This window comes from Pogona vitticeps, chromosome 1 (assembly GCF_051106095.1).
Source record: "Pogona vitticeps strain Pit_001003342236 chromosome 1, PviZW2.1, whole genome shotgun sequence".
Lineage (NCBI taxonomy): Eukaryota > Metazoa > Chordata > Lepidosauria > Squamata > Agamidae > Pogona > Pogona vitticeps.
In genome coordinates, this window is record NC_135783.1 from 230415897 (window position 1) to 230434481 (window position 18585).

Consider the following 18585-nt stretch of genomic DNA (forward strand, 5'->3'; position numbering starts at 1 on the left):
AATTCCTCATAGACAACTCCTATTTCACCTATTATAGAATATTATTTGACTTCCTTCACAACTCACTGAACTGACACAACTATATGAGATTCCAACACGATGCTGATGTTCATGCAAGTAGCATACATCACCTCAGTAAAAATGCTGGACTTTTATTCTTTGAAAAGCTAGGCAATGACACATCTCCAGCCATCTCTGAAGCTTCCTTTCAAAGTATAACATGGCACAAGGCCAGTTAAGTTCTCGCCTACGTCTTCAGTAACTTAAAAAAAACTCTGCAAGTTAAATGAGGCTTCCTATTTTACATGAAAACTTTTCCAAATCTTACTCTCTGCAGTGGTTTCAACTATCATTACTGCCTCCTTCACTGTTCTACTTTCTCTATCTCTCTATTTGCTACATACACTTCCAGCTTTTCTTTCCCTACGTGAGATCCTAAGATTCACAGGATTCTGAGGCAATGAAACTCCTTTGAAAAAGCAAATACAAAAATAGCGAGAACAGTACCTTGACTTTGCAGCAAATTCTCTGGAACAACCTTGAGCCCAGTTTGGTTCAAATTACATCTGCTGTATAGTTCATCTGTAAAGGCCTAAGGAATAAGAGAACAGGAATTTTAAAAACCTTACAAGGAAGTCTATGTTTTAGTTTCAGTTTTAGAGCGCACACACGAACATGCACACACAGTTTTATGAATACATTTTCACATAAATAATGTTTCTATGCATGAATGAGATTAGGGTCAGGTCCATGGTTCCCCGTAATCACATTCAGGCTTCAATGATGAGTCACGTTGAGAACGTATAAAACCTTTGTTCTATAACACTGCAGCCTCAATAACTTCCAAAGGAGCAACAGAGTCTTCAAACTTAGGTAGACTAAACCAATTGTCCATCAATTTCTTCCAATTCCAAGTATGTTGACCAAACCTATCCTATTCGATGGGCTTGTGCAAGGCTGTATTGCGGCTGGCACACAGCATTCCACAACAAGGGTGGCAAGCTCACTCTCACTCTACTGGTTTCCAGTGGAGTGGGAAGGGGTCCCTCCTTTTTCAAGGAACTGCCTCTCTTGGGGTACATTGTAACCATCCATTCTATTTCCTCTTGCTCAGACAGCTGGATTTTAATTCCTTCTCTTCCCTCTTTCTTTGTTCCCATCACCCTCACACCACCCAATAGCAAGGTTTAGGAACCAGGTAACTTCTCTATCTCATCCAAAGGCAATTTCATGTGGTTCATCTCCTTGGTCCAATGGTCCTCTAGTTCAATCCACCCTGATCTCATAGGTAAGTCTTCCTTCTCTCTTTCCTTTCTTTCCTTCTCCTTTACCTGATCTACCTCTTAACCCGAGTCTACCCCCTTCTCTCATCTCCTCCTCTATTATTAAGTTATCCCCCTCTTCTCCTACCACCAGGAAACCCTCTATGACTGGTTCTTTTGTAGTTCCCCCTTAATTCCCACCATGACCATTCTTACTCTTCAACCTGCTCCTGCCCATGGCTGTCCTGGGGCTCATGTGTAACCCCCATATAACAGGTAGGCTGTATACAGTCTCAAATCCCTCAGTGGAGTCTGGTTTGGGCGATGGCACACTCATGGAGCTGATAGGTTCAGGCTCTATCCCATCACACTCTGCGATACCAATTTTGGGATGTATTTCTATCTTATCTTAATAAGGCAAAATATCAACAATACTGTATTTTGTTTCCCAATGAAGTCTTTCCGCATAAGCCAGCTAAGAACTCTTTCCTTAGCTAGAGTTTCTGGTTTTGTCCAAACTAGGCAACTATAGTTAGTTAATACCTGAGGAATGACCGGACAGATAGCTCTAACTTCAAACCTTGGGTAAACTGAGAAAAATAAGGGGTACAGAGCAAATAATACAGTGTTAGGAAATAAAATCAAATTTGAAGAGGCTCTCTCACCCAAAATTTTAAAAAAAGTAAGTTTGGGGGGAACAATACCCCAAATATCCCACCCAGCATGTCTGCTGCATAATTCTGCCTGTGAGGTGCTGAGACTGCTAGCCAAAAAAGTAAGTGAGCCAAGTTCTACTCTTTTCTAAATTGTGTTGACAAGTAAGGGCTCTGAAGCAAATTACTCGCCTTTGGAACAACTTGCCAGTGGAGATCCACCTGGCTCCCTCTCTGGGTGTTTTCAAGAACAAACTTAAAACCTGGCTATTTGGGCAGGTTTTCCCTTCTGCTATATCTTAACTTCTTATATTTGTGCTAGCATGGATTTATATGCTTATTGGTTTTATTGTTTTTAAATCTGCAACCGTCCAAAGTAGATCTTTGGTACAGGAGGGAAGGAGGGGGAGGGAGAGGGAGGGAGAGAGAGAGAGAGGGAGGGAGGAAGGAAACACACACATACATACTGTACATACTCACTCCAGGCCAGTTTTCCTCCTTAACTATCAAGATGTATACAAGGCAACACCTGAGTACACCACACGAATAGCTGTCATGTTATCAGACACATATTAGATCTCATCACAAAAAACCTTTCAAAACATTGTGGGTATCTTTCACAGTCATCTCTAAGATCAAGGAAATGCCAAAGTGCTACGAGAAAAAAAACAGGAACACAGTACCTTGACAGTGCTGGTGTCACTCGGATGTAGTACAAAATGAACTTCTCGAAGGGACTTCAGATTTTGTTTCTGACTGAGTTTAAACACTTCATCAAACATCAATTTAGCAACAAGTGGCTTGGGAAATCCTAAATTACCCGTCCCAATTGCTGGGATCGAGATGGAACTCAGGGAGAGCTGTTCCGTGATTGTCAGACATTCTGCAACAATGTCCTGCAAGATCTGAGGATTAGAGAGGAAAACAGTTTTTAAATCTACCACTAAAAAAAGTTCAAAGCTGCAAGCTTCCTAACGCTCACAATTAAAAGGTCTCAGAGGACAAATAAAATGTATCACACCCTGTCAGCATTTGCTGCCCTTCCATTGGCAGGGAAAGATTTCTCTACCCACCAAGGACTTCCACAACTGTCTGCCTATTAAGGACACGTACTTGAATCAAAATGCTGTTTTCATTTTCTAAAAAATTATAACCATCATTATTTGAACCGATAAGTTTTACAACTGTTTTCAACTAAGAGCCAAATCACATAGAAAAAAAAGTTGAATCCTTCCATTTAGGTTCAAAGTGTGTGATGGCTTTGAATTAATGCAGAAAGAAAAGACCAGTTAAACAACACACACACACACACACAGAGAGAGAGAGAGAGAGAGAGAGAGAGAGAGAGAGAGCACCAGCATTCACCTCTCTCTGCAAAGCCAAGCCTCTCTGCCAAGGCACTTTCTGAGCCAGCTTCTCCACAGGCAGATGTCCATAATTTTTATTATTTTACAGTTTATCATACACAACCACTGGCAATACAGGCAGAGGAAACAAGTGACTGAGGAAGGAATCAACCTCTCATTTCCTCTTACGGCAGTTCTTCTGAACTGAGCCAATGACAAGCACTTCAAATGGAACTACAGTAGAAGGGATTCTTCTCCTCTGCCTGCATGCACACTTAAATCAAAGAGAACTGACAGCCCCAGTATGGCTTCACAGTGAGAGAATGTGAGTTAATTCACATTCCCCTCACTGTGTAGTCGCACCCTTAGTTGTATATTAATATTATACTTAGATTAATTATATTTTGGTATTTATTACCTATCGTGGTTTCATACGCGTTTGCTTTTAATATTGTACATGTTGTTGCCTAGGGTTGCAGTTCTCAGAGACAATGGCTAAAAATCAGACAAATAGACCATATTGGCTGTGGCAGTACATATTAGTTATCCAAAACTACAAACCAACATATGGTGGCTTATTAAATGCTACATTAGGACCCCTGTATCCACAGGGGATCTATTCCATAATCTACTGCAAATGTCTGAAACTGTGGATAGAAGCGAACCCTATATAAAATATACCAGGAGGCAGATCAAATGCCCAAGGGCCTATCCCCTTGCATATTGTATTTAGGGCTGTGGTAAACCACAGAAAACAGTGACTATGGATCTCTTCAGACTTTTGAGATGTATCAACAAATCCCAACTGTACCTTTTCTTCGGAGTTCTGGCCCTGATTCCAGTGGGGTAAAATGACATGCAACACATGATAGCAGTTCAGGGCATAACCAGCCGTTTTTAGCACACAGCCATTTTTCAGGGCTTTGCCTTGGCCTTGTTTGGTTAATTCCATCTGGAGCTCTGCTCCTGCTCTGCCCAGCAGGGCCTTGGAGAGGAAGCCTTGATTAAGTTGCAGATCGTTGGAAACACTGTTGACTATCACATCCGTCTAGAAAGGCAGACAAGAACAGCTATGAAAAATCTGAAACTTCTCAGATGAGCAGAGCACACTTGCTCACTTCCTTTCTCCCTGTCACCAACAGCACTACATAGGGAACCTCTCTTATCTTGATTTAAGACTCTTGGTTCCTCTAGCCTCAGGCCATCAACTCTGGTTGGCAGCGGTCTCTGGGGACTCCAGCAGGAGTCTCTCCTAGCCATACCTCATCATTTCTAGTATTCTCTTTTTGACCTCCCACTCAAGCAATAAGCAAACCCAACTCTACTTTCTCTTGTTAGATCATGAGTCAGGTGCATGAAGGGAGCGATGATGATGAAAGAGGGATACCACTACATATTTACAACTAAATGAATTGTAATATCCTATTTACAAGGCTCTACGTTTTTAAGCAAACATTGCAAAACGCACCCATCCTTATGTATGAAGTGCAATGGCATCATCAACCTTCAATTGTATTCAACAGCACGAAGTGCAGGACCTCATACTGCACTTTCACTAGCAAAACCAGGAGGGAGCATCCTGCCTCCCTACTGCAGCCCATCTTCCACCATTCTAAAAGGCTGGGGCCAGTTTTTGGGCATTGCAAAGTAAAAACGGAAAGGGGAGGGAAGCCATTGTGACCATCGGCACAAGGGGGGTTTTAACTTTAGATTTCCCAGCCAAACCCTTCAGATGCCCAGCAACCTACACAGATGCCCCTAATCTATGCATGGAGAGTGTTTGAATCGGGGGGGTTCACTCAAACTTTCTGATGCACTGAATGATCACATGATAGGCTTGTAGGCTTCTACAGCACTTATCCGTGTAAGCGACAGGATTGTAAAGGAACCTAAACAAACATAATGAGAATTATCAGCAGCATACTTACTGTTACATCTTCAATTCCCTTTTCCTGTAGAATTATTTTCAGGCCTTCAGCAGTAACGACCATTTTTTCCTTCGGTCTACCTTCTGCAGCATGGCTCTTAGCTTTGGAGGTAGAAGGCCTTTGAGAATCCCCTTTCGAGGCCAGTCCTTTGTCTCTGAACACTTTGTTCACAGCTTCAGAGAAGGCCTGAACGGTTTGATCATTACAGTCCACAAGGCATATGTGCTTCAAGGAGACATTCTCAACAAATTCCTCTAAGGTTTCCTTGATGGCTGTTACAATAGAATGAACACATTCTTCAAGTGGGAATCCGAATATGCCAGAACTTATGGCAGGGATAGCTACGGAGCAATGATTATAGGCTTCTGCCAGCCGTAAACTGTCCCTCACAGCTTTCTTCAACAACTGTATGCATTTTTCTTTTTTATGACTCTCCCACCTTGGCCCAACGGCGTGAATTACCTGCTTGCAGGGCAGGTTCCAAGCACTCGTGATAACTGCACAGCCAGGCCTTAAGCGTCCATGTTGTCTTACAAGGTTATCACACTCGTTCTGGAGCTGCGGGCCAGCTACTTTCGAGAGTGCATCGGCAAGGCCCCCAATGTGCTGCAATTCTTCATTTGCTGCATTAACTACCACATCCACTGGAAAACGGGTCAGGTCTCCCTTGTTCACAGTTATGACAATGCCGTCTCTTAGTTTAACTTCGCAACACTGCTGGCCCTTCCCTTCATGGCCCCTCTCCTCTTCATCACCCTCTGTGCCTTCCTGGATCATGACCAAACACCTAAATTTTTGTTTTGCAATGGGAACAAGCAACTGTTCTTGCTGCTGGAAGAAAGCTTTGGCTCCTATGCGATCAACCACCATAGTTGTTGCGTGCAGAGATGAGATTATATTTTGAAAGAGCTGGTGTCCTTCCAGCACGACTCTTTTGGGCCCTTCGAGGAAAATCCGTCTCCGATTCTGCCGTGTGCCAAAATTAATTTTCACATCTCGCTCAGTCAACATGAGCCATTTATGGGCCATCTCCTGCTCGACAAACAGAGTCACAGCCGCAGACTTCGTCACAAGGATTTTCTGAATGTATGTGTTGGTATCAACAAAATCTGACAACTTCTGATTGGCATCAGCCACTGCTTTGGAATAACCTGCAATGACTACCTGATCCTCCAGCTCATGGATGATGATGGTTTCACTGGAACAGTTATATGCCTTGTATAAACTTTGGGTCAGCTCATTCCATTCTTTCATTCTGATGACCAGTTTGTCCTCCAGCATGATACATCGGTAGGACAGATCTTTCTTCATTGCTTCCTCCGCTTTTGTTAGATCCTGAAAAGTTCCTCCCAGTAACAGGACTCCCTCACTCTTGAGTTCATAGAAGGCATTGATGCTTTTGTCCCAGAACAAGAGTCGAGACAGCTGCTCGTTATCAACATGTTGCAGGAAAAGCAAAACGTAAGGAGGCACATCCACAGACTTCTGAGCCATACTGGACAGACTTTCCAGGATATCACTTTTCGTTTTGAACACTTCAGCAGCTACACCACAGAGAGATATACATTCTTTGGAAGCATCATAGGAAATTCCTAGTTCTGGGTACTCTGAGTGAATTCTCTCCTGTAGTCCAGCATTGTTCAGGACAGTGTATTTTCCAGGAACAACTGACACAGTTTTCTCCACTGTCTGCCTCTCCCTTTCAATCTTTTTAACAGCACTTTCTATATGCAGCTTCATTTCTTGCTCTGCATCAGTGACAACTTCGACTGCTCCCACCAAGGCAACAATGTCCTTTGGAACATCCGGTATGATCAAAACGTTATCTCTGACCATGCTGTTTCTAATGGCTTCCCACACCTCAGCATCCACTCTGCATTTGACAACCTTCTGCTTTGATAGCAGCTGTGTAAGGTGAACAGATACATCGTCATTCCAAGTCTTGATCAAAGATCTAGGTTGCTTCAACAAGGCACGTGAAGGGTGCATGGTGATCTCTGGGTGTTCACTGGCCCTAGAAGGCCATTCAAGCTCACAATAATAGGCGGCCATTTCATTGCTTATTTCATCACGCAGCCGTGGATTGTGCTGCAAAAATTGCCAGTGGTAGGGATCAAGAAAAACTCTGCTCAACTCTGGCATCTTAAGTTGAGGTCTCTCCTTCCCATACAGAGCTGCATCCAAGGATTCGTAGAATGGATGAACAAGGACTTGCACACCATTGAAGGAATGTTTCTGATTCAAGACAGCATTTAAATCTTTAAAGAAAGTAAGGGGGGGGAAACACAATTATATGAGAGAGCTTCCAATCAGAACACCCTGAAACATGCCAGTATGAGAAACCCATCTGGATAAAACTTAGGAAGGTACAGCAGAGGAAAGACTTCATTTTTACAGTGTTAATTTTCCCCAAAGAACTGAATATATTTGACTAGGCTTCTAAAGATGAGAAAACAATTCACATAAACCCACACAATGAACTCTGTATGGCAAAGGAATCATGAAGGTCACCTCCTTTCTTCATCCAACACAGTCCTTCTCGAAGGGGGCCATATAGCCCCTGGGGGACCCTGGCACATTTCAAGGGGGCCAGAGACTTATTATATTATTCACATACCACCTTATAAGGTTCATTATGCACATTATACAATTCTGATCTGGCCTATATTTATTTCATGTTTATTGCAGTGGCTTAAAAAAGGTTAGGGATGGTTGTTTTAACACACTGCTCCCCATGACACTGCAAGAAAAAAATCACAGTCCAAGTGACAAGCTTCCAACCTCTCTGCCACCCTTTGGGGACCAAGAGGGCTGGGCACCAGTGAACCCTAAACCACTGGGCCAGGACTTGGGAAACTGAAGCCAGAATCTCATTGCTCCAGCCTGAAGATGGTCCTTACTGACCCCAACCCAGGTAGCTCTCACTTCTTTGCCAAGAGAACTGAGTCAATTCTCTTGGCAAAGTCAGGTCACTTCCCTCCTGCTTTCCCTGTACTCCTTCTGCTTTCTGGATGAGGGCCTACCTTATGGATGGAGAACCACAAAATTGTCAGCTTAAACTAAGTGGGTCTTAAACCTCTTATGCATGCAGTCCTGTTGCTTAGCTTCTCTTGCACCTCTCCAGTGGAAACAGATGCCACAAGCAAAGCAGAGCGGTAACAGTAAGACTAGGTTCATGCTTCCCAGGAAGTCGACTGAGCAGAGCTACCATGATTTCTAGAAATCTCTCATGCACTCACATATTTACATATCTTAGGACAAACTCTTACATCTCCACTCCCATTTGTTTACTTCCAACGTTTTTCCCCCCACCGCAAATATCTATTTGGCAGGGGACATGGAATGTTTATGCCATAATTACATATATTTAGCCAGCATGTAACCAACACAGATATTCAGAAGGGAAAAACTGAAGGCACAGAGACAAAAGTGGAGTAATAAGGTAATAAACTTTATCTAACACATTTAGGAAAGGGAAAACACAATATTCATAATAAAACCACAAACTACTAAAAATACACCATAAAATGTACCAAAATACAGTGGGGTCTCAAGTTACGAACGGTTCTACATACGAACTTTTTGACTTACGAACCGCTCTCATGGGAATATATGGACTTGACTTGCGAACTTAGATTCGAGTTACGAACCTATTTTTTTTCCTTTTTTGAAAATCTAAGGCATCTTAGGTTAAAAGGAAAAAAGAAAAAATATCCCCTCTAGTGGCAGAAGGCGAAATAGCAGCTTCCCATTAGTTTCTATGGACGGAAAAGAGCAGATACGGATTAAATGGTTTTCAATGCATTCCTATGGGAAATGCAGATTCGACCTACGAACTTTTCGACCTGCGAACCGCCTTCCAATACGGATTAAGTTCGTAAGTTGAGACCCCACTGTAGTAAAAAGCAAAAAAGTGGTGGCAGCTCAGGCAATGCCCATGGCACAGGTAAGCAGCACACACCGTCTCTGCCTCACTCTTGTCTATTGATCTGCATCAGTGTGCATATCTCAGGCAAAAGCAATTAACCCCTTTTGAAGAGCCTTACTGGGAAGAGAGACAGAACTCATTGGCTCTAAAGCAAGCTATACTTTGAGGTGATGTTTACTGTACCTCAGTTAAGACATACACATCAACCCCATAATGACTGGAATGTAGATCCTGCCCTATCCCAACAAGAAAGAACAGCTAGCACAGAGCTTGGAAGTGATTTGTTAAAAATAAATTCTTTAGTTCATATTCATTAAATTTCACAATTTCCATAAACTTTTTAATAGTTGTAAATACAGTGCCACCGATGGTTTGAGTACCAATTAACCTTCCATGTCACTTTAATTCATTGCTGCGTTGGGCAAGTTAGAAGAAGCTATTTTGCACTACTGATAAAATAATTATAAAAGATTTTAACACTTCAAAGCTATCAATAGCTAACCAGTTTTATTACTGTCAATGAAGAGATTGCCATTAGTTTGGGATTGAACATTTACAAGTTATCTTTAATAGTAATAGCTCTAAACTTTGCTTTAACAATGTATATTACCTTTTGCATCCTGAAAAGTAACCAGAGCGGATTGCTCTTCGGGAACATAAGTGGCATTTAACACCGGCCCACCTCCATGCTTTTTGTTCTCGAAGTAGACAATTATATGGTTTCTAGAGATGCCAGGTGGAATGTTTTCAACCAGAATGCTTTTAGTAATCTCCAGAGAATGCGCAGAAAGATTCAGGTCCTTGCTTCTCTGATATAGATTGAATGCTCTGACAAACTGGTCTATTTCTATGAATAAAATTTTAAAAGTAAACAGTATTAAGCAATGTAATTGAGATGTAATTCTGTACTCACTAAGCCAAAACTACACACTAAAGAAAAAGCAGCAGGATTCCACAGCTGCTCCTGTCATTGCATACTCATTAATTCATTCAATTTTTATGCCATCCATCTAGCACATTGTTACTCTGGGTGGTGTACACAAGAATAAAAGAACAGTTCATAAAGACATATTCTAATATACAAGAGATCAAGAAGACAGATGGCAAAAAAATCATTAATTGGCAAATAAAGATATCCCTTCTTCCTCCTCTGCTCATTCAATGAACTGAGGAGAAACCCCCCCCAAAAAAAGCTTCCTTAAAAAGCTGTTTTTAGTTGTTTTTTAACGGCATGGAGGGAGGGCAGCTGGCATAGCACTTCTGGCAGTGCATTCCACAAAGCAGGAGCCACGTCAGGAAGGGCCTAGCTTCTGGATGTCAGATTCTAGGCATCTCGAGATGATAGTATTTGTAGGCACATGGCCGATGAGGATCTGGTCATAAGGGCAGTCAAACGTAGCAGAAAACATTCAGAAAAGTGGTGATGTCACAAACAGTTTAGAGATTTGTATGTTAGAACCAGCACCATAAATCTGGCAGAGAAGTAGACCAGTAGCTAATGTTGGCTAGTCAAAGACTTGTTTTTCCATGGTCAGTGTTGGATATAAAACCACGCCCAAACGGTGCACCTGATCCTTGAATAGAAGGATAAATCTACCAAGTCTGGGGGAAATACCCCCTAGACAAGTAGATGAATGCCCCAGCAACCTGATCTCCATCTTGTCTAGATCCAGATTCAGCCTTTACTTCCTAGTCTATTCCTGTATTGCAGCCAGGCACTCTTCTAGGCATTGGATGGCATCCACTGCAGATGATTTAATGGAGAGACAGAGCTGTGTATCGTTAACACATTGATGACATGAAAATCCAAAATCTTCTGATGACCTCTCCCACCAGCCTCATATAAATGTTACACAGCATTGGGGAGATGATTTTTCAGTATTTTTCAGGAATGCTTGCAACTCATCCTCCACCATCCTCTCAATAAACAGAATATTTACAAGCTTGAAGTTACTTAGGTCATTTGTTGCTAAATTAACTTTTTTCAGAATAGACCTAATTATAGTTTGAATAAGAGAAAAAAGACAGACCAATTACCATATTTGCCGGCGTATAAGATGACTGGGCATATAAGATGACCCCCCAACACTTCCACTTGAAATATAGAGTTTTTATATTTCTGAAGGGAAATGGTGGGAGTTTAGAAAGATAAGGGAAAGGAGGAGGGCAAGTGGCTGGCCGGGCGTTGGCAGAGGAGGAAGAGGAGGGTGAGGAGGAGGGCAAGTGGCCGAGCAAGCAGCGGAGGAGGAGGGCAAGGAGGGGGGCAAGCGGCTCTCGGAAGCAGGTGGGCAAGTGGGCAGCTGGCTCAGCGGCGTGGGGCGGCGGGCTCTGGCTATTCAGGCATGGCTGGCTCTGCTTCCCTCCCTCCATCTGGACCAACCGACCGCCTGCCCACCTGCCTTCCTCCCCGGCCGGTGCGGCCCCGCGTCACTCACGGCGGCGGCTCCTTCTGAAGTGCACCCGGCGTATAAGACGACCCCCCCCACTTGGAGGCATGTTTTTCAGGGCAAAAAAGTCATCTTATACACCGGCAAATACGGTAACTGTGCAACAGATTTTTCTAAAAGGATTGATAAGTACAATGGGCCTCAAAGTCTTTGCCCATTAGACTCTGCACAGGAAACATCTCAAAATTATATTTTATTTAATTGTATTTATTGTGTTGTAATTTATGACTTTTGATTTTCTCCCGTGTTTTTATTTGCTATTTTGTTACTTTGTTGTTTTATGTTGTTGTAAACCACCTAGAGTGGCCTTGGCTGCCAGAGGGGTGGTATAAAAATCAAATCAATCAATCAATCAGAAAACAACCCACCAGACAAACAATCCCTTACAGTTCCCTTGGAACTTAACCCCACCCATCCAATCCCCCCTTTTCTCCAAAGGATGAAAATGGCTGCCAGAGTCTGGATTCACTAGTTGTAAAAAATTGAAAACACTTGTCAGCAGTTCGATTTCTTGATTAAAGCCCACAGAAGTCTAGAAGGTGGGATCCCTTAGGCTTCTGGGAACTGTAGTCCACAAAATTAAGAAAATCCCATGCCCATTACTAAGTACGTCCAGAGGTTTTTTTTTGGGAGGGGGGAGTTCTACACTTTGATCCCCATAACGTCTGGATCAATATAACTAACTGGCTTGGGCTCTGAGAGGTATGCTCTCCTCTCCCCAACCCCCCACAAAAAATCAATGTTTATAGCATGACCAACTTGTTCCTTCTCAAATTGCAAAGGGTACGTGGATAGGAATGAGTCAATATGAACAATAAGCTCTGCTCCAGGCAGGAAGCACAGTGTTCAGCCCTGAGGCCTCCATTTACCTGTTCCCTGACGTGAGTTCTTCGGATTTGCTTGCACTACAGAAGGAACCCTACAGATGTATCCCCACAGCCTTCCTATTACCAGAGCACTATTATCCACAAAGGAACAGCATCATCACCATACACTATTGGGCACCTCAATGCTTGGAGACAACATTCCCTCCCCCCCCAAATAACCAGCTCTTTAAAAGAACAGCCCACAATGGATTTCTCTCCCAGAATCAATTCTCACTTACCAATGTGCTTGATAAAAGTGATTACCGCTGCATTCCTCTCCGGTACCATTTCCACACTGAACTCCCCCTCCTCTTCTGATAAGTCACTGGTATTCTCTATCAACAAAATAAGCATGCACTGCTCTATGGTTTCTCCCACATTCTCAATCACAACAAGGGATGAAGACATTGGTAGCTGAGCTTGAACCACCGCTGGCTTGTGTTTGCTGACATGAAGTGCAATTTTATTCACGGTGTGATCCTTCCGTTGTAATACTCTTTCGCCGTCTGATTGGAGAAAAAGACAGTGAAAAAACTAACGTTCTCGAAATCTGAATGTACCTTTGCTCAGCCTACAAAATCATATTAAGGCAGCCTTCATATTTCTAGTTCCTCTTATCACAACTTCTCAAAGTACAAGAGGATGGCTTGGAAAAGGAAACATCAATATTTAGTAATCTTAGTATAATTATTATTGTTCTACATTTTTTTTAAATTCAGAGAAAATGTGCTAATTATTACATATTTTAATGTGCTGAATTCAAATATGACAATTAAAACAACTGATTGGCTACAGTTTCCCGGACATTTTTACATTTTACTTCTATGTATATTGTGCAGATAGTAGAATTTCAATCATAAATTGTAAACTTAGCTCTTTTCAAGTGTTTATGGTTGTTTTACATAATAATATTTCACCTGTACTGTTTATATAACACTTTAAAATGAGCATAAGGGTGATATGAATAAAATTTATTATGAAACAAAAGAAAAAAAACTATTATGTATGTAGCTTAGTCCTATTCAGTGTCTACTTGGTATTTCTAGGCTGGTCTCTTGCCCACATTAAGTGGGGCATCTCTTGTCACTCTTAAGCAATGGTCTGCAAGCATCTATGGGTTCCATTTGCCCTGATAGTGTTTCTCCATTGTTGCAATGAAATCACTCACTATGCTTGTCGCTCACTGCTCCAGTTTGGTGGGGGGAAAAATCTAGATGAGTGCAAAAAATGTATATTTAGTGACATGTTGGCACCAAAGCTTTTGGTATGCCTTAAAGAGGTTTTCTATGAACAACCTGTAGTTGTCTGACTTGCTGTTTCCAAGAAAATGTATTGCCACTAACTGGAAGGCTTCCCATCACATATTTCCCTACCATGCAATGTATGGTCAAAGGTATCATCTTGAAGAAGTTCACAAATCTGAGGACCACTACAGACATCTTCTTTGATCTTCACTTAACCTTGCAAATTTCCCAGAGAGGTACCTGAAAGTTGCTTGAGCATAAGGGTTATCCAGGCTTTCTTATCCATACTGGTTATACTGTGCTTTTGAGATGCAAAAGTCACTTCATCAGAAATGTAGAAGTTATCTGCACTGTTCTTACAAGTACAAGGCATCTCTGCTCACTTTTGCTAAACATAAATGTGTCCCTTTGCAAAATCAAACACAGACAAATAAGAACGGACAACACTGTTTGATTTCTACTGTAATTTGTCCAGCAGAATAATATAAGCTTCGTTATGACTGCATCACCCACAACTTCTAGGAATAACATGATGCAATTCATATCCTATATGATGCAATACCAACTTTAGATTGCATCATTCAACGCCAATGAAAATTGTATATTAGTTATTTCTGGTTTAAATTGAGATCCCTTTATAACTCACGTATCCTCCGCCATTTCCAAGTCAAAGGTCGCATATACTGACCCAATAGTGTATCTTGAAAATTAGAGCCAATCAACAATTTTAAGCATAATTTTCATTCTCGTTCTCATTACTAAAGTTTGAGTACATTTATTTCAGAAGAATTTTGACTTCAGACCATTGCTGTTAGAACAGCAGAGCTAGAAAGGACTCTATGAATCAATCCTGTCAAAAAGGCCCTGTAAGGAATCAAACTCCCAACCTCTGACTTGGCAGCCAGACATCTGAAACAATAAGCTATCCAGTTGTTCCCTCGAAGAGAGAGGTCATTGCCTCACATGATACAAGATGAGCTGTTATTAAGTGTATAAATACATGGATTTCTTGATATTGCAGGTCTCAAGCTACAACCAGGAAACATGTGCCTCCCGCAGGACTCAGCTATGGCCTCCAAGCACTCCATCCCCTTGAGTACAACCCTCCCCAAATGTGAAGGCTTTAAGGGGAACAGTTTTTTAAAAAATAACCTTTTCATCTTCTAGGAGTAAGGATCAATTTTGGCATGTTTTGTGGGATCGCCAGCATCCTTCCTCCCACACACATCCCATCTTGTTATTTTATTAAAATCCGGTTAATAGAGGCTGGAAAGAGCTTTTTCAGTTAAAAAAACAAAACTTTTTTTTCAACAGGAAGAACTCGAGCGGTGAGTGGGAGCAGCCTTCTCATGTCTGGAGATGGGCATATATGGCCTTCCTCTTCTGTTTTCCCACTCCATGCTACAGCCGGGTAAGCTTAATGGTTAACCCAGCACTTCTAACTGGAACATTTCCTAAAACTAGAATAGTATCAGCTCAAAGGCAAAAGGCAAAGAAACAATGAAGGACATTGTATTCATTTGCCTGGGAGTCTTTGGCTCACTCTTCAGATAAATCCATCCCTTCCAATTGACCACTAAGTTTGGGCAGTGGGTCTGGAAAGTTGCTCACGTGACCGCATGGCCTTTTGATGGCACCTTAAGAGTCCAAACTTGTCACCTGTGATGGGTCATCTGTGTTGCAGACTCTGCCCCACATCATGGATATCCATTGCACTGCCACACAGAACAGCTCCCACGCTTCAAAGCAGACACGTGGCTGCACCACCATAAGGACCAGACCTCCCTGTGCAGAATGATTTTTTTCCAGTTTGGGAGAAGAGAAAACAGGAAGATACATTTCACCCTTTCCAACCAGTAAGCCCTCTTCTGATAAGAGAAGCTCTTTTTTTTTTTTTTTAAATACCTGCTTCATTTTCAAAGGTGACGATAAATTGCTGGCCTTCTTTAACACAATCCTTCACAGGGCCCCCACCAGCCCGCCTGTTTTCAAAGTACATCACTATGATATCTGTGTCAATTTCCTTTCCTTCAGCTGGTATGACCACCACACTAAAGTCCTCCTGAGTTACTTGCTTCTCTGCTACATTTTCTGGACAGGGTGAAAGAACAAAAAAGGGGAAGGGGAATGAAAAGAGAAAGGGTTACTCTCACACTTTTAAGAACAAAGCCCCAAAGAAAAATTAAAACATTCCGTTCTCCAAACCATCAGAATTTAAATCCAGCAAAACGAAAGATGCCAGCTTGATTGTCAAGTGATATGTCTGGTTAGAAAAACTGAAGACCTTTCAGCTAAATTAACTGTATTCCAAGACACCATCCTGCTGCTAAGCTTCTGGCTTCTACAGCTATCGAAAGGCTTCAACCGAGAATCACAGTGAAAACAGTGACCTGACTGAGGAATAAGCACCTCACAGCTCTCCAAATGTTGTTGGACTGCAAGTCCCATCTGCCCTTGTCAGCAACGGTGTCAAGAAACGGGAGTGGCAGTCTAGCAACATTCTGAAGGGACATAAGCTGTCCATCTCTGATGGGTGCTTTTTTCCTTACCAAACCTGCATTTTATTTTATTATGTATTTATTTAAGCAAGCAAGCAAGCAAGTTTTCCCTCCTTTCCTTAATTACCCCACATGAAAGAATGTAACAAACCTTATTACAGTGGTGCCCCGCAAGATGGGTGCTCCGTTTGACGACAAAATCGCATCATGATGAACTTTTTGCGATCGCAAAAGCAATCACAAAACGACGTTCCCTATAGGGGAATTTTGCTTTGCGATGATCGGTTCCCTGCTTCGGGAACTGATCATCGCAAAACAATGATTTTTAACAGCGGATCGGCAGTTTCAAAATGGCCGCCGGGTAAACAAAACGGCCACCGGCTGTGTTTTCGCACGGATTCCTCGCTGCACAGGCAGCGAAAATGGCCGTGCTATGGAGGATCTTTGCTGGACGGTGAGTTTGAAGCCCCTAGGAACGCATTAATCTGGTTTTAATGCGTTTCTATGGGCTTTTTAAAATCACATCACGACATTTTCGTTCTACAGCGATTTCGCTGGAATGAATTAACGTCGTGATGCGAGGCACCACTGTATTCATAACTGGCCACAGACAATATCAACACCAGGAATACCTCCTGGTTGACACTCTAGGAACTGCACTTTCGACTAGACAAGAGAAAGATTAGGAGAGGGCTGTGCATCCTGCAGTTTTCACAGGAGTGACCCAAATATGCACAGAGATAACTCCTGTTAAGGTCTGCTTGTGGTGTTACATTTCTACACCCATGTAAAAGCATGTGAATAGTTTGGAAGACTGGGTCTCATTCCAGTCGTTTTCACTATTCATAGGCACATTTAAAGCTCAGGTTCTGCATCTGCTTCTAGACACGGGTACTTGCAAAACCACCAGGATACCAAAATTGTACACAAAACGTGTTGCACTGCAGCAGATTGCCACCAAACACAGTGTAGAGAGCCGGAAGACTAGGAGAAAGGACTTCCCTAGAAATATTAAGAATTGGACAGGTTTTTAAAGGAAATACTCTCTAGACTTCCAAACACTCTAGTCCCAAATCACAGAAATATTGCTAGGCATGTACGTATACCTTTCCAAAAGAGAAAAAAGAAAATGGGACACTGGATTACTTTTGTGAAGATCCATTCGGGTTTGTGGGAAAGGAGACATCCAGACATTTCTTGGCCCAGTTGAAGCAGGAGGAGTGAATGTGAAAAGGCTTAATGGTTATACTCCACACGTTCTTCCCAGTTTCCTTCCCCAGCCTAGCTAAAGGAAGGAGGAGATTGATGGGAATGTCAGTCAAAGGTGATAGTGGATTGAGGCAATGATGAAATCAGCCACTGATTAGGTGGGTCTGTATTTCTCCTTCTGTGCAGACCAGAATGGACCTTCACAGAGGTAAGCCAATGTCCCATTCTCAGTCAGTGGGAAGGAGCCACCCAGGACCTATTTAAGCAAATCCTGGGTCTATAGGGAGGAAGGTGACTGACCCCCTCAGTTGGAATCTACTTGATGAAGTATCCATCTCTCAAAGGCAGCTGCTGCTGAAGCATATTTATCAGTCTTATAGTGTCTTATAAATGTGGAATAGTAAGCCTATGCAGCTGCTCTGCAATTCTCTTCCAGTGGAGTATCTGCTAAGAAGGCTGCAGAGTTAGCTGCTGCTCTTGTGGAGTGGGCACTGATGTGGCCAGATTTACAAAGATGAGAGATCAAATATTCAAGCCTTAATCCACCTGGCCAAAACAGAAGGGGAGATCTTTTTTTCTCAAAAACATGGGAAGGAAGGACAGAAAGAGAGAGCTACATTTCTTGAAGAACACCATTCTTGACTGCTCTTCTAACATCCAAGTCTGTGTCATTCCTTTTCTAAAGGATGACTCAGGTTGGGACAGAAAGAAGGCAGTATAATCTAAGAAAGGCCATACTAGATTTAGGAATGAAGGAATGGTCAGTACGGAGAATTGGTGTCAAGAGTAAAGAAGCATATGTGTTTATCAATAGAAAGAGAAGGGAGTTCAGAAATTCTGTGAGCTGAAGTAACAACAACAAGGAAGACCACCTTGAGGGAAAGAAGTCGAAGAGAGACAGAGTGTAAGGATTCAAAGATGGATTAGTGAGGTCCTTGAGAAGCACTTTTAGTCTCCATAAAGGAAATCTATGTATAACCAGTGGTTGAATTGTACAAAATACTCAGCTAAACTTCTTCAATTCTGGGGTCCAGAACTATGTCCTGTCAATCTCCATGCAGCTAGTCTGGACCAGGCTGGATCTGCGTGAAGAAGAGGTCCCTGGGTGAGTAGGCTGGGGGAGACTAGGAGAAACCATGGAGGAGGCCAGACAGTAGCCACTAAAACTACTGTGGCCTGTTCTAGTCTGATCTTCCAAGAGCAC

At 42.3% G+C, this 18585-nt stretch overlaps 1 protein-coding gene across 2 annotated transcripts in view; it reads right to left on the reverse strand.

The window, feature by feature from the left end:
* Window positions 1–18585, reverse strand: part of LOC110071837 (protein mono-ADP-ribosyltransferase PARP14) — a 44127-nt gene that overhangs the window by 14972 nt on the left and 10570 nt on the right. For both annotated transcript variants that reach the window (XM_020779566.3, XM_020779565.3), the window contains exons 4-10: window positions 15580–15765; window positions 12670–12936; window positions 9728–9964; window positions 5190–7447; window positions 4073–4309; window positions 2599–2820; window positions 508–592 (exon numbers count right to left, since the gene is read on the reverse strand). In XM_020779566.3, the coding sequence (XP_020635225.3) occupies window positions 508–592; window positions 2599–2820; window positions 4073–4309; window positions 5190–7447; window positions 9728–9964; window positions 12670–12936; window positions 15580–15765 (3492 nt within the window). The remainder of the gene's footprint in view (window positions 1–507; window positions 593–2598; window positions 2821–4072; window positions 4310–5189; window positions 7448–9727; window positions 9965–12669; window positions 12937–15579; window positions 15766–18585) is intronic.